The sequence below is a fragment of the Brassica rapa genome, chromosome A08, assembly GCF_000309985.2.
Source record: "Brassica rapa cultivar Chiifu-401-42 chromosome A08, CAAS_Brap_v3.01, whole genome shotgun sequence".
In the NCBI taxonomy this organism is placed as follows: domain Eukaryota; kingdom Viridiplantae; phylum Streptophyta; class Magnoliopsida; order Brassicales; family Brassicaceae; genus Brassica; species Brassica rapa.
The window spans coordinates 6,023,214-6,035,784 of record NC_024802.2 but is presented as its reverse complement, the minus strand read 5'-3'; the positions used below and the strand labels follow the sequence as shown (position 1 = coordinate 6,035,784).

The window sequence follows — 12,571 nt, the reverse complement described above, 5'->3', positions numbered from 1 at the left end:
TGATACATGTTTAGAGAATAATATAATAAAATATATGTGGTACATTATTTTTTATAGCAAATGGTACGGTCATCTAATAAAAGAAAGTATATATGTCGTATAACTTTGTTCTTGTACAAAATAATGTGGTCTAATAAATAAATCTATTATTAAATGTTTGTTAGAGAAATTTTTGGTCACTTATTGTTAATTAAATATTATGGTAAGACCAAAAATATTGTTAGTTAAAGAAAGGGTTCAAACAACTTTTTTAAGTAGATTTATTAAAACTCCTTCCCTTTTAATAGTATTGATAAATAATATAATCCAAAACCACAAATTTCAAGAATATATAGTGCAATTTCATAAAAGTGGATAATAGAATTATTCATATGCGATGTACTTTTTACAAGGTCATTATAACCAAGATCAACAAAACTAAGCCCTTTCTCAAAAAAAAAACTAAACTAAAATAAAAACAATTAATCTGATAGATATTTTTTTTAAATCATGAAACTCAAGTTAAGTGAAATTAATAAGATATTGATACAAAATCATAATGAAAATTTAATAGTTAATTCAAACAAGATTTTTAAAAAATTATAGTTAAAAAATGGAACAAGACTGAAAGTAATACAATAAATACAAGAACAAAAATGAATAAATATCATTTTATGTATAAACAAGAGCCTTTAGATTATTCTATCCAAATAAATGGAGAATTATTTTTAAAAAAAGATGTTATGATTTCCGAAATTTTTTTTAACCTAGATCCACAGCTGCTATAAAAATAAAATATAGAATTATACAATCCTAAACAAAGGATATGATATAAAAAAATATTAATCAACTTATTGGAAAATAAATATTTTTTCCGCGCGAAGCGCAGACCAACCACTAGTACATTTAAAGAAAGAACAAAACATACACTGCATTGTTCATAGACTTAAACCACCATTTTGACCAACTCCAAACAAAAAAAGGAAAAGCCTTCCCCTTTCAATCATGAAGAGGAGGAGGTGATTTATTTGGCAATCTCCGGCCAAGCACAAAGCTGCTGAACAAATGCAAAGCTCGTGAAGGCTGCGCGTATGGCACCATATGAGCAGCTCCTCTGACAGTTGCGAATGTCAGTATATCCCCATACTCTATTACCCATCCACCAACCTACATCACGTCAAATAAGTTTACAATTGGGGGTGGGGGTAGACGTAAGTACCGATCCAAACATTAATAATGCAACTGTCGTAAGAAATTTACATCACATAAAGGAAGCCAAAATAAAAACAAAATTTAGTATAGTCGAATTGAACATAGTCGATTAAAACTGAATTCATAAACAAACAAAAAATTGTACACCTAAAATATGCAACATGAGTCTTGCATAATTATTTTTATTTTCATACTTTCCCTACCTTTAATACGAAAACACCCAACCAAATGGAACCTTGTTTACTTTCAACAATCGAAAGACAAAGAAATCGAACCAAGGAAAAAACGAATGTTCAAAATTAAGGAGGGCAGAGCATATTTTCTGTGGAGCAAACCTGTCCTTTGTGGAACCAAGCTCCATAGGGAACTGTAGTGTGGAAGTTGAGATCCTCTGCTAATTCTTTTACCAGAGTCCTTGAACCTAGAAGAGGAATCACGGAATCTTCATCCCCACTGCAATTTGCGATTTGAATAAGAACAATGTGTGTTTTACTAGGTAGAACTCGAAGAATGGAAAGAAAAAATTGTGTGTGCACATTACCTGAAGACCCAAATAGGGATTTTCCTCGTCAGGATTCTCTTAAGAATCGGAAGTATGTTCATGTTCCCGTCAGTGTCACTGTAGTTCAAGAGGCTGTGAAGGTGAGACATAACCACAGAGTTAGAAATAAAATTCTGAGATGGAGATTGAGATAATATTGAGATCAAAATGCGTGAAGTTAAACATTACCCGCTGCACATAGACCATGAATATGGCAGATTTGTTCGGTTAGCATGAAGAGCCTGTTGAACCTCAGGAAGACTCAGATACAACTGCTCTTCGTAGCTCATGCACACGTCCACCCCAACACTTATTTTTGTACCCTAAAATCATTTTCATAGCATCTTTACATTAAATCATCTTCATAGCATTTTTTGTAAGTAAAAAATATTTACACTTGGAGATATTAACAAAAACTATCCGTTTTCAAATGCCTGCTCTTTCTCTTGTTTTTGCAATTTTGATAAGCATATTCAAAAAAAAAACTTTCTCAAAAAAGCATAATAAAATTTATTTTCAGATAAAATAAAAATTTCAGCCTTCAAAAATTACTTTAGCAAAAAAAAAACGAAATGAAAAAAAGAGTTTTCTTCTATTTTCATATTTTTGTTACAGTATGTAGACCAAAAACATTTACAGGGATACGAACACATTTTCTGCATATATATATGAGAAATTCTGTAATATTTTTAAATTCAAAGAAAAAAAAAATAATCATATAGTCATAAAATATTTTGTCTTGGAAAACTTATTTCTATTACTAAAAGTACACATATTCCTTTTACAAAAAAATAAAAGTAAGCATAGTCTTTTGGACAAAACAGTAACGAGTCTAAACTCAAACAGTCTTTTGGACAAAACAGTAACGAGTCTAAACTCAAACATAGTTGTTTTTTACATTTACGCGAGGGGTTTTAATCAGCAGGAAAAAAGATTCGAGATACTAAACATAGTAGATTTGTTCAGAAATTTTCAATCTAAATAATATAGAAACAAAAATGCTAAAAAACCTAAACATAGTGGATTTGTTCGGTTTTTTCTTACCATTTTCTTGAGCCTGAGCTCTTGCTCGACAAGGGTCGGATAGCAGATATCAAGGAGCACGTCGTAGTAATTAACGTACTGAGTGATTATGGTTCCTGCTTCACTCATTGCGGCTTCACAAGGTTTGCTTATGTTGTGTGAACTTGAGAATGTGTAATCATCAAAGTTGCATTGGTTCATGATAGTGAGGCCAAGTTCATCAGAGATCATCCCGTGTGACCAGAAGAACTCATACGTGGCTGGAACATCTCGGTCAAGCTTCAGAAGCGGATTACCGATCTGATCAAAACAGATGTATTTCTCAAAAACAGAGCTTGTAAAACAGAGATTTGAAAAATAACATATTTTGTTTGTATAGTTCTTATTACTTACTGCAATACCCTTCAGCTTGAACTTGAATCTATTTGAGGGTCTTGAGTTGTATTCAAGTATTACATCAGCTAGTTGAGGTATATAGTGTCCAGCGTAGCTTTCACCAGCGAGAAAGAGGTTTCGTGTCCTGAATTCTGGAAACTTTTCTAACCATCTTAACAAGAACACCAGCATATCCTTGGCTAATATTGAAAACACCATTTAATAACAAGTCTTTTTGTAAAGGAATTAATAAGCACCGATAATAAAAACGATAATTTTAATTATTTGAAATATTATATATTACCGGTGGATTCATCGCCAGTGGTATAATCTGAAGTTGTGTTCGAGTAAGACCATCCTACTCCAGCCGGTGAATCCACAAACAACAGATTTGAGGCTACATCCCAACATTTATTATATTAACAAACTTTGTCATTGTTGAAAGATATTAAAAGAGAGTGATAGAAACCTTTGTTCCAAGATTTGGAGTTTCTGCGGAGGCCACGACCATCTCCAGCGGGGTAAAATGGACCCAACTCTGTAAAAGCTCCTCCCCCAATGGAAGAGCACCCTGGCCCTGCAACAATACCTCAGTTTTAACCAAACCTAATTGCATCTGGACCCAAATAGTTTAAAGACTTGGATGGTTTGATTACTTTAAGCAAAATGTAATACTCTTTTTTACATTTTATTGGGGATTAAAATGAGGAAACAGTAAACTGTTAATTTATTATACACTACGACAAGTTTATGTTTTTCTCTAAACAACCAAATTCTAAAGAAAAACTAGAAAAGCGTGCTAAACAGTACAGAGAAGAGAAACAAGAGAAATAATGACCAAAGCAAACCTCCATTGAGCCAAAGGGTTAAAGGTTTTGTGTGTTGTTGCTTCTCAGCTTCGACAAAGTAATAAAAGAGGCTCCGACCAGCTTTGATGTCGACATCAACATAGCCAGCGAACTGTCTGAATGCAACTTCCGGTTGCCCAGGCAGCTTCGTGACCAAATCTTCTTCTGGATATCCCTCAGCTAAATTATGATTATTCCCCAACCATTGCACCATCACCATTACTGCTACATAAAAGAACATCCACTTACCGCTGGCCATTTCTCTCTTCTTTTTCTGGTCTCGCTCTTCTGTGACTGTGTTAACTTCCGCTCTTGTTTCTGTGCCTAGTGCACATGTAACTTGTATATATAATGTATATGCCCAAAGTATTCTTATCAACTACGTATTATCCATGATTTTTAGGACCAGTTCATACGCATCGGTTGTGGAAGTTTGCGAATGTGAATGTTTATAGTTTCTAGTGTTGTTAAGCAATTTGTACTAAGGCAAAGAAAAGTATGTCGGGTCATATGACCCCACTCAATTTTATGAAAAAAAAAAATTTAGTGTATATTTAAAAAAAATTTCTTTAATATTTTCGTAAATTTTGGTATTTGACCCTACTAATTTAAGTTGTTCTCATATGTCCCTATTAGAATTTTTTTTTATAGTATCATATATTGTCAAGTTTTAATATTAAATTTATATATTAAGTCTGGTAAAAAATATTTTTAGTTCCCCCGCTGACAGTTGGTACAACGATTAAAAATTGTGTGTTACGAGATATTTATGACTGGTTGATTATTAAATACATCATTGGTTTAATAAAAAATAACAAATGTTAAACATTACAACATTATAAAAATATAAAAACATACTATTATGAAAAAATATAATGATTATTAAAATTGTTTTGAAGATTTATATTAGAACTTCTAAAAGAATATTTTGTTTATTTTATATATGTATATATCTTTATATATACATATATTAATGTTTGAAAATTAGAGTGAATCTTTTTGTTTAAATTTATATAAAATAAATTAAATTAAATTTATATTTTTATTTAAAATATTTAGTTTTAATAATTTAAAATTTATATCTTTTTTATTTTTATTTATCCACCCAAACAAACTTTTGACTTTAAAAGGTTTAGAATGGTTTAAATGATTTATAGCATTTTTGTAATTGTTATAAAACGCCAACAATCGATACCAAGTGCAAAAACTGCATTTATGGATGATACTTGAAAAATCAGTTAGATCCAAAGTTATTACTTACAGGTGTGGTTGATAACTCATTGTCAGTTTTAGTGTGGAGAAAATATCCTTGGAATTTGATTAGCTTTACTATTACTTTCTACTTGATTCAAAACATTTGAATATTCATATACTAGAATATCAAATTTTAATATTCAATATTCATAAAAAATGAAATTTAAAAATAAATACTAATAATTTAAAAAGAAAGATATGTTCTATGTTCCACCATATGCATATAAAAGAATAATATATAATTATTATTTGGTTAAATACAATAAGAATTACATTACTTAAAGTAGGAGAGAGAGATGTTCCTTGTTTAATGAAAATCTGCCTAATGAAAACCAAATGTCTATTAGAACCAGATTAATGCTTCTACTGTCTTGTCAACTATTTGACTAATATTGTTAATTATAAAGGCTAAACTTAAAAAAAATGAAAGAAGGCTGTGTAGCAATCAATTAGATCAAAACTCAGCCAATTTTGGGTAGGTTGAATTAAAAGTTAGTTAGCCGAATATTCAAAATTTGGCGGAAGATTAATTTTAATATCAATATAAGAATTTTTTTATTGTTAAAATATCAATATAATAAGTTGAGAACTGTATTAACCATTTCAACAATGAAGCAAACATTAACCTTCAATATGTGTGGGAGCTGTCACCTAAATTGAAATATGGGATGCTATCATGTGATTATTCTATCTGGCACTGATGAAGATGCTATTCTAAAATTAGGGTTGAATTAAGTTTGAAAATTAACATTTATTACACACAAAATTATTCGAAATCATTTTTGTACAGTTGTATTATTTTCTGCTACCTAAAAGTTATTATTTTATGCGATAAATCACTTTGTCAAACGAAATAGTAATTTTTTCTTATAAAACCAAATAGTAATTATGTAGTGATGTTTCCTAACTACTTTTTCCTAACTACATTGCTATTTCAAACATAAGATGGTACAAGGATATACAGACAGCGTTAAACATAGTAAGGGATAACAGAGGAGTGCTTATCAATGGGACCAGCTCTGCGATAAAAAGGAACTGTTTTAGTGGTGATAACTTCGGTGCTTGAGGCTAAGTGTCAGAGGATGAGTGGCATGGGTTCGCTCTGGAGACACCCTAGTTGCAACTGCAATGATTTCGGATGTGTTGTTTATGCGGTCAGTGACTATTCAAAGTAATTCGTAATATGGCAGAGATGGAATAGATTTACTATTCGAAGTAATTCCTATATATATATCTTTATTTTTAAAGGCTTTCTAGATAATTCCCAACATTACTATATTATTTTTTGTCAACATTACTATATTGTTGACAAAAAAAAATGTCTCCAACTATTTTCTAAATGCCAAAATGAAATATTATATATATATATATATATATATATATATATATATATATATATATATATATATCTTTTATTTTTTTAAAGGCTTTCTTGATAATTCCCAATATTACTATATTATTTTTCGTTGTTTAAAGTTATTTGTTAATGTCTCCAACTATTTTCCATAATATACCTTTTTGTTTTCTAATGCCAAACAAAAGTAATATTTCATTTTGTCTTAGTCGAATAAATTCGTATGATTCTTAAATGAAAGTAGAATTCTCATTAAAAATATTAAGAAAAATAGTTTTAATATAGTTTCAGTTTAGCGCTTCCATACAGTATGGCTAATTATATATTCTACGTAATGAGCAACTTGTGGAAATAGGATGAAGTGAAGATAGTTTCCGTTTAGTGCTTCCATACAGTATGGCTAGTTATATGTTCTACGCTATGAGCAACTTGAGCAATGGGTTGAAGTGAAGAACTTAAAGTTTATTTATTTATTTATTTTTTTGTCAAAAAAGTTTATTTCTATATTCAACTCATGACAAGTAAACAAATAGAACAATCATCGGTTAATAGAATCTAACATGCTTATATGCAACAAACAATGTAGATCTCTAAGATCTAGGACTCGCTCACAGACGTTAACCTCGTGTCGGCCAATCCCACAGGTACCCCATGATAGGTTAATGTCGCCCAATTTCCTATGTAACTATCCACTCGTGGTCCATCGGCCACTTCTGATAATGTCTGCTATATGATTATGATAGTCACTTACGTCACAATTAGCATGATTCTATCTAACAGCGCCCGTCATTATCTCATTCTTAACTCATTCTCTCTTTCAAGACGCCATCTGTTGTGGGTGTCTTAACATCACATCATACAACATGACTCATTAATTTTTCATTTCTTATCATCAACTCATCGTTACATCATTTATCATTTTATCACACAACCGGTTTCCATTAAGCAACCTATCAAATTTAAGTGCATTTTCATTACAACATAACAATCAGCCTAGATCAAGCACACATCAAATCATTCACATCTATACCTACACAATATTAATAAAGGCTTTGCGCCCCATTGGCTTACACGACATAAGAGAAGTTCACAACCAGATCCTCACCTTACCTTGTTTGTTGGCTTATATCTTGATCTAGATAATGAAGAGGAGACAGTAACAACTTCAGATCTGTATTCTCCAACACATAAGAGACAAGAAAAGCGTTTAGATTTCAGATTTGTCATTCCCAATGAGAAGTAAAAAGGAATAGACTAGGATCGAAGCCTTACCTTATGGATGAGACTGTATGTGGTTACAGCAGCGGACCCGAGGAGACTGTATAGAGTTTTTGGGATCGATGAATTGGACTCATAAGATGGCAGACAGCAACGAGAGACGACGTAGGCAGGTGGTCAGACGCGGAGCAAGTTGACGGCGTGGAGGAGGCATGCGAGGCTTCGCTTTTGTAGACATACACTAGGTCTCTTCTTGTCTCTTTATCCTAAGAGGGCTTCTCCTTTTATAGGGAATGTAAGGGGAATTACATAAGGTTTCCCCCTCTTAGGCCTCCAACAAACGGGCTTCCTCTTGGGCTGAGCCCGGGATGTTACAGTTATTCTCCAGTAAATGAGAACTTGTCTTTGAATTCGGTTATCCGTCATGTGTCCATTATTTATTCACAAACATCCCTGGGTGGCTGTCCCTTAGCTGAGCCTCAGATGCCCATATGTCCTCATGGAGCCCATCTCTTTCCTAACATACGAACACCATCCACAATTTTCCCGTTGACTCTGCTTCCTTGTGGCTACAACTCATACATGCGTACTGACCACAAACAAATTGCGATGTACATCTGCAGTTGTCTGAGGTAGGATCAGTTCAGATTAACGGACAACCCTACGCAAGACCAATACATGAATTTTTTTGTGAAAATCGGCTTCATTCTTAAGTACTCTTCGTCCTCTATAAAGAATTTCAATTTCTTTTGATGCAGTCGGCATAACTCTTTTGACGGTTGTGGGGCTCCTTCAACCTTTCCTTGAAACGTTACACTTGTTTAACCGGTTCTTTGTTCAGTCCTGACTCGAGCTCGCGTCTCTCCCCCTTTTTGTTCCAACTTAGGGTAGTATGGCATGACCGCCCATATAATACCTTATAGAGATACATCTCGAAACTTGTATGGTATCTGTTTTTGTAGGCGAATTTTACTAGGGAAAAGTACTCAATGCCCCACTTTCCTCCCCAGTCTAACATACACACCTGTAGCATATTTTCAAAGGTCTGAATAGTCCTTTTTATTTTTCATCAGTCCAGGGGTGGTAACCCGTACTGAAGTGATGTCTTCTTTCCAAGACATTCTAGAAAGCTTGACATAATTTCAAGGTAAAGTTTGGATTGTTGTCAAACACTATCTCACTGGAACTCCATGTAACCTTACTATCATGTCCATGTAATACTGTGTAAGCGTCTTGGCCCAATCGACTTTTCTTATAGGGCGAAGTGGGCCGTTTTTCTGAGGCAGTCGTCTATAACCCATATGGTGTCCCTCTTTCCAGTAGTTCTAGGTAGTCATGTTACGAAATCCATGGTTATCATGTCCCACTTCCACTAGGGTATGGGTAACCCTTGTAGAAGTCTGCTAGGAACCCCGTGTCCGGCCTCCACCAATTGGCAAGTTTTGCATTGGGAGAGCCAAGTGGAAACATCCTTTTTAATCCTATCCCAATGTTAATACCTCTTTAAATCTTGATACATCTTTGTCTTTCCAGGGTGGCCGGAGAATTGAGACTGGTTGTGTAATAATTCTCAATAAGAACAACGATGTGGACGAAACCAAAGAATGGTCGAGTGGAAGATGGTCGATGTATGGCCACATAAATTATAGAAGGATGGCCGAATAAGGAAATTTGAGCCAATTGCTTTTAATAAGCGACCTAAGTTCTAATAGGTGAAATAAAGATGGATAACACATTGGAATGAGTTTGACCCAAAGAAATACTGCATTAAGTCGAATGGTCTGAAGAGTATTAAAGGTTTCATAAAATTCAAGTAGCATCGGAAAGCCAAAAAAAAAATTGAAGTGTCCGAGAATGAGAAGTCAAAGTGTAAAGGAAAAAGGACTTAGAAAATTTATTGTTGCCGGACCACATATTGACTCTATCAGATCATAAGTTGCATTGGTCAAGAAACTGCTTCTTTAATAGCTTGGAAAAAATGATTTCAAATAGCTTGGCCATCACTTTTGAAAGACCACAAGTGATGTCGAGAGAATAACCGGATAGCATGGTATGTAGTAAGGCCAAGTGATGTTAAGATTCTTGAGAAGTGCTTCGGGTTGAATTTATGGTTTGTAAAAAATAATGATACTAGGCGATTATTCGTAAAAGGTAGCATGTCAGAAACGCTCGCGGTTCGGTCTAGATCGTTCTAGTAATCTGAAAAAAAAAATCGATTTAAAATATTAGGGTAGGATGACCTTAGAATTATTTTTTGAAATGTTTAGGTCTGTGAAAGAAAGGTTTCGGCCAAGGAGAAACATTTCCCTCAATTTGGATATGACAACGAAACGTTCAGAGGGTATAACATGCATGTGCATGTATGACATTTATGTGTAGGTATAACGTTTGTACACAGGTATTGTAACGGGTTCACTGGGTAGGATAGGTGAACTATATGAGAATGGAAGGGTTTATCGAGTAGGTGACCCTTATGGCCATGGATTCTACTTTGGAATCCATGAGGTTCTGACATTCGAGGAGGAATGTCGTGGTAGTCACAGTATCATCTCTTTGATGATATGGATGAGACCTTTTCTTTAGCAGGAACCAAGCGCTAGCCGTTATAATAACCCAGATGGGTACTACACGATGGTGTAGGAGTGTTTAATTGATTTAATGCTGTTATGGATGTGATTCACGGAGAGGAATTACTAGTGGAAAGGGATAAACCTCGATAATCAAGAGGTACTAAGCACCTTTGAAAGGTTGATGCATGGTTTACTTGAATGCTTAATTTGTGCATTGCTTATTTTTTGAAATTGTTGATCTTTGCTGCTTACCTATTATTACGAAAGAACTCTGGGAGACAGTCGACGATATCCGAAAAGCTTCTTCTTTTTTACGACTTTCTTTCAAAATGCTAGGGTGGTTAAAATTAGGGATTTGATCGCGGATATACGCGATAGAGAGATTCGAGATGATTTCTCGCTTTCTTTTTGCTGTTTACATTTGCCATCCAAACAATCTGTTGACATGGGCTCATTAAGAGGACTGAGCTCATTTATCATAGTATTGGGATGGATATACCTGAGATTTATATTCGCCGTTTACTTTTACCATTTCATGTGCAAGTGCCCATTATAGAGAGTATTGAGCATATTTGATGAGATGAAGACATTATCTCTCTATCTATCTCTAATAACTCATGAGGACACCATTGTCGCTCAAATCATCTTTGTTTAAATCTTTCTTTTTTATCTTTCTGTCTCCAATAACCCATAGGATTTTTAAATCTCAGACAATAGATTTTTTCTAATTTTTTATGCGCCTACTCACAAATACATACAACAGGTGACTATGAAGATAAAACGGTTCTCAAGATGGCCACGGGGGATTACTCAGCAAAATCGGGCTACAAAGCCCAATTCGAACTCCTGCTTTTTGAGGAAGCAGAGAACCCTACAATATCGATCGACTGGTCAGCAAACGTGTGGGATATTAAAACATCTGAGAAAATAAAGGTATTTCTGTGGAATGCTCTCCAAGACGCCCTCCCAGTGGGGGAACAATTTGCTGTTAGGAACATACCTCTCTCGATTAGATGCTCTCGCTGCAATGAGGAGGAAACAGTTTCCCACTTGCTCTTCACTTGCCCATACTCGAGAAAGGTTTGGAAGCTGGCCCCGCTGGCTACATCAATTGATGTGGATCGCGTCAAAAATACAAGCGCGGAAATGAAGATCATAAGAAGAATCCCATCGCTTCCTCTGGTGGGACTGGGACCAGGTACGCTTACAGCCTCAATTTGCTGGAATTTATGGATCGTTAGAAATCAATTGACCTTCCAGAAGCGTGATTTCTCCCCTGAAGAAACCCTATCAAAAGCAATTCGAGAGGCTAGAGAATGGTCTCTCGCTCAGATCTCCCCGATAAATCCAAAGCTGAGACCGCCTAGCATCAACCAGGATCCTCCTCCGAGTACCGACGTCCCTTGCATGTATACAGATGCTGCTTGGAATGCCTCCATAGGCTGCGCTGGACTTGGCTGGATCATCGATGATACAACGTCGTCATCATCATCTTATTCAGTGACTGCAATCTTTGTAAAGTCGCCCCTCTTCGCGGAAACCTTGGCTATGAGAAGAGCAATGACCTCTGCTATCGACAAAGGGATCACCTCTCTACTGATTCTCTCGGATTCACAGATTCTAATCAAGCTATTGAATACAAGAGGGAGGAAGTTGGAGATCGCCGGCCTCCTTAATCATATTTACCTCCTATCTAATGCTTTTAATGCTATCCAGTTTAAGTTTATCCCTACAGAATACAATGATAGAGCTGACTCAGTAGCCAAACAAGCTCTCTATATAATGTCTTAAGTTTTTTAAACTTATTAAATGAAACTGTTTCACAAAAAAAAAAGATAAAACGGTTTACACACGACATAGAAAAGGATAAATAGCAACCTTATGTTGAATGTGGTGTGTAAGTTGTTTGCACACCACATAGAAAAAGTTACTATTAAACGAAAGATCATTGCTATTAGTTTGTCATTTCTCTCATTTGAAGCCGTGCTGTTAACCTACCATTTCGTTTCATTGCCATTATCTTGTCAGTTTGAAGGGTAACGCTGGTATTTTAAAATAATGGAACTATTCACACAAATTTATTTTTCAAAGTTACTGATTTTACAATGTCCCTTCAAAACGATGCATAAAAGCGAAATAACTCTATAAAAAGAGTATAGAAAAAGGGTGAAAAGCCAACGTTCTTGTTGTAATGGCT

The 12,571-nt window shown here is 34.6% G+C and overlaps 2 protein-coding genes across 8 annotated transcripts; one reads left to right on the top strand and one right to left on the bottom strand.

Moving 5' to 3' along the window:
- Positions 1-806: 806 nt before the first annotated feature.
- Positions 807-8,101, bottom strand: LOC103833313 (serine carboxypeptidase-like 44). 7 transcript variants are annotated; one of them, XM_009109405.2, is made up of 12 exons: positions 7,859-8,101; positions 7,692-7,757; positions 4,228-4,302; positions 3,979-4,143; positions 3,600-3,707; positions 3,435-3,527; positions 3,149-3,330; positions 2,777-3,055; positions 1,922-2,055; positions 1,733-1,825; positions 1,527-1,644; positions 807-1,146 (listed from the first exon to the last, which is right to left on the bottom strand). In XM_009109405.2, exons 3-12 carry the CDS (start codon positions 4,235-4,237, stop codon positions 979-981), a joined length of 1,350 nt encoding a protein of 449 aa, XP_009107653.1. In that variant the 5' UTR covers positions 4,238-4,302; positions 7,692-7,757; positions 7,859-8,101; the 3' UTR covers positions 807-978. The 7 variants fall into 7 exon arrangements, with proteins under 7 accessions (XP_009107653.1, XP_033133387.1, XP_009107648.1 ...); XM_033277496.1 differs by having other exon boundaries at positions 7,697-7,757; XM_009109400.2 differs by having other exon boundaries at positions 3,979-4,302.
- A 3,065-nt stretch (positions 8,102-11,166) lies between these two features.
- On the top strand, positions 11,167-12,165 carry LOC103833378. The gene has a single exon (XM_009109464.1). The coding sequence runs from the start codon at positions 11,167-11,169 to the stop codon at positions 12,163-12,165; it is 999 nt and encodes a 332-aa protein (XP_009107712.1).
- The last annotated feature ends 406 nt before the right edge of the window (positions 12,166-12,571 follow it).

What these genes read in the sequence shown, in the direction of transcription:
- LOC103833378 (XM_009109464.1), top strand. Translation starts at nt 11,167, where the DNA reads ATGGCCACGGGGGATTACTCAGCAAAATCGGGCTACAAAGCCCAATTC.
- LOC103833313 (XM_009109400.2), bottom strand. Translation starts at nt 4,237, where the DNA reads ATGGCCAGCGGTAAGTGGATGTTCTTTTATGTAGCAGTAATGGTGATG. An exon ending in CTCCAAATCTTGGAACAAAG is followed by an intron (nt 3,528 to 3,599) that starts GTTTCTATCACT and finishes GTTGGGATGTAG; the next exon opens with CCTCAAATCTGTTGTTTGTG. An exon ending in ATCCCTATTTGGGTCTTCAG is followed by an intron (nt 1,645 to 1,732) that starts GTAATGTGCACA and finishes CGCAAATTGCAG; the next exon opens with TGGGGATGAAGATTCCGTGA.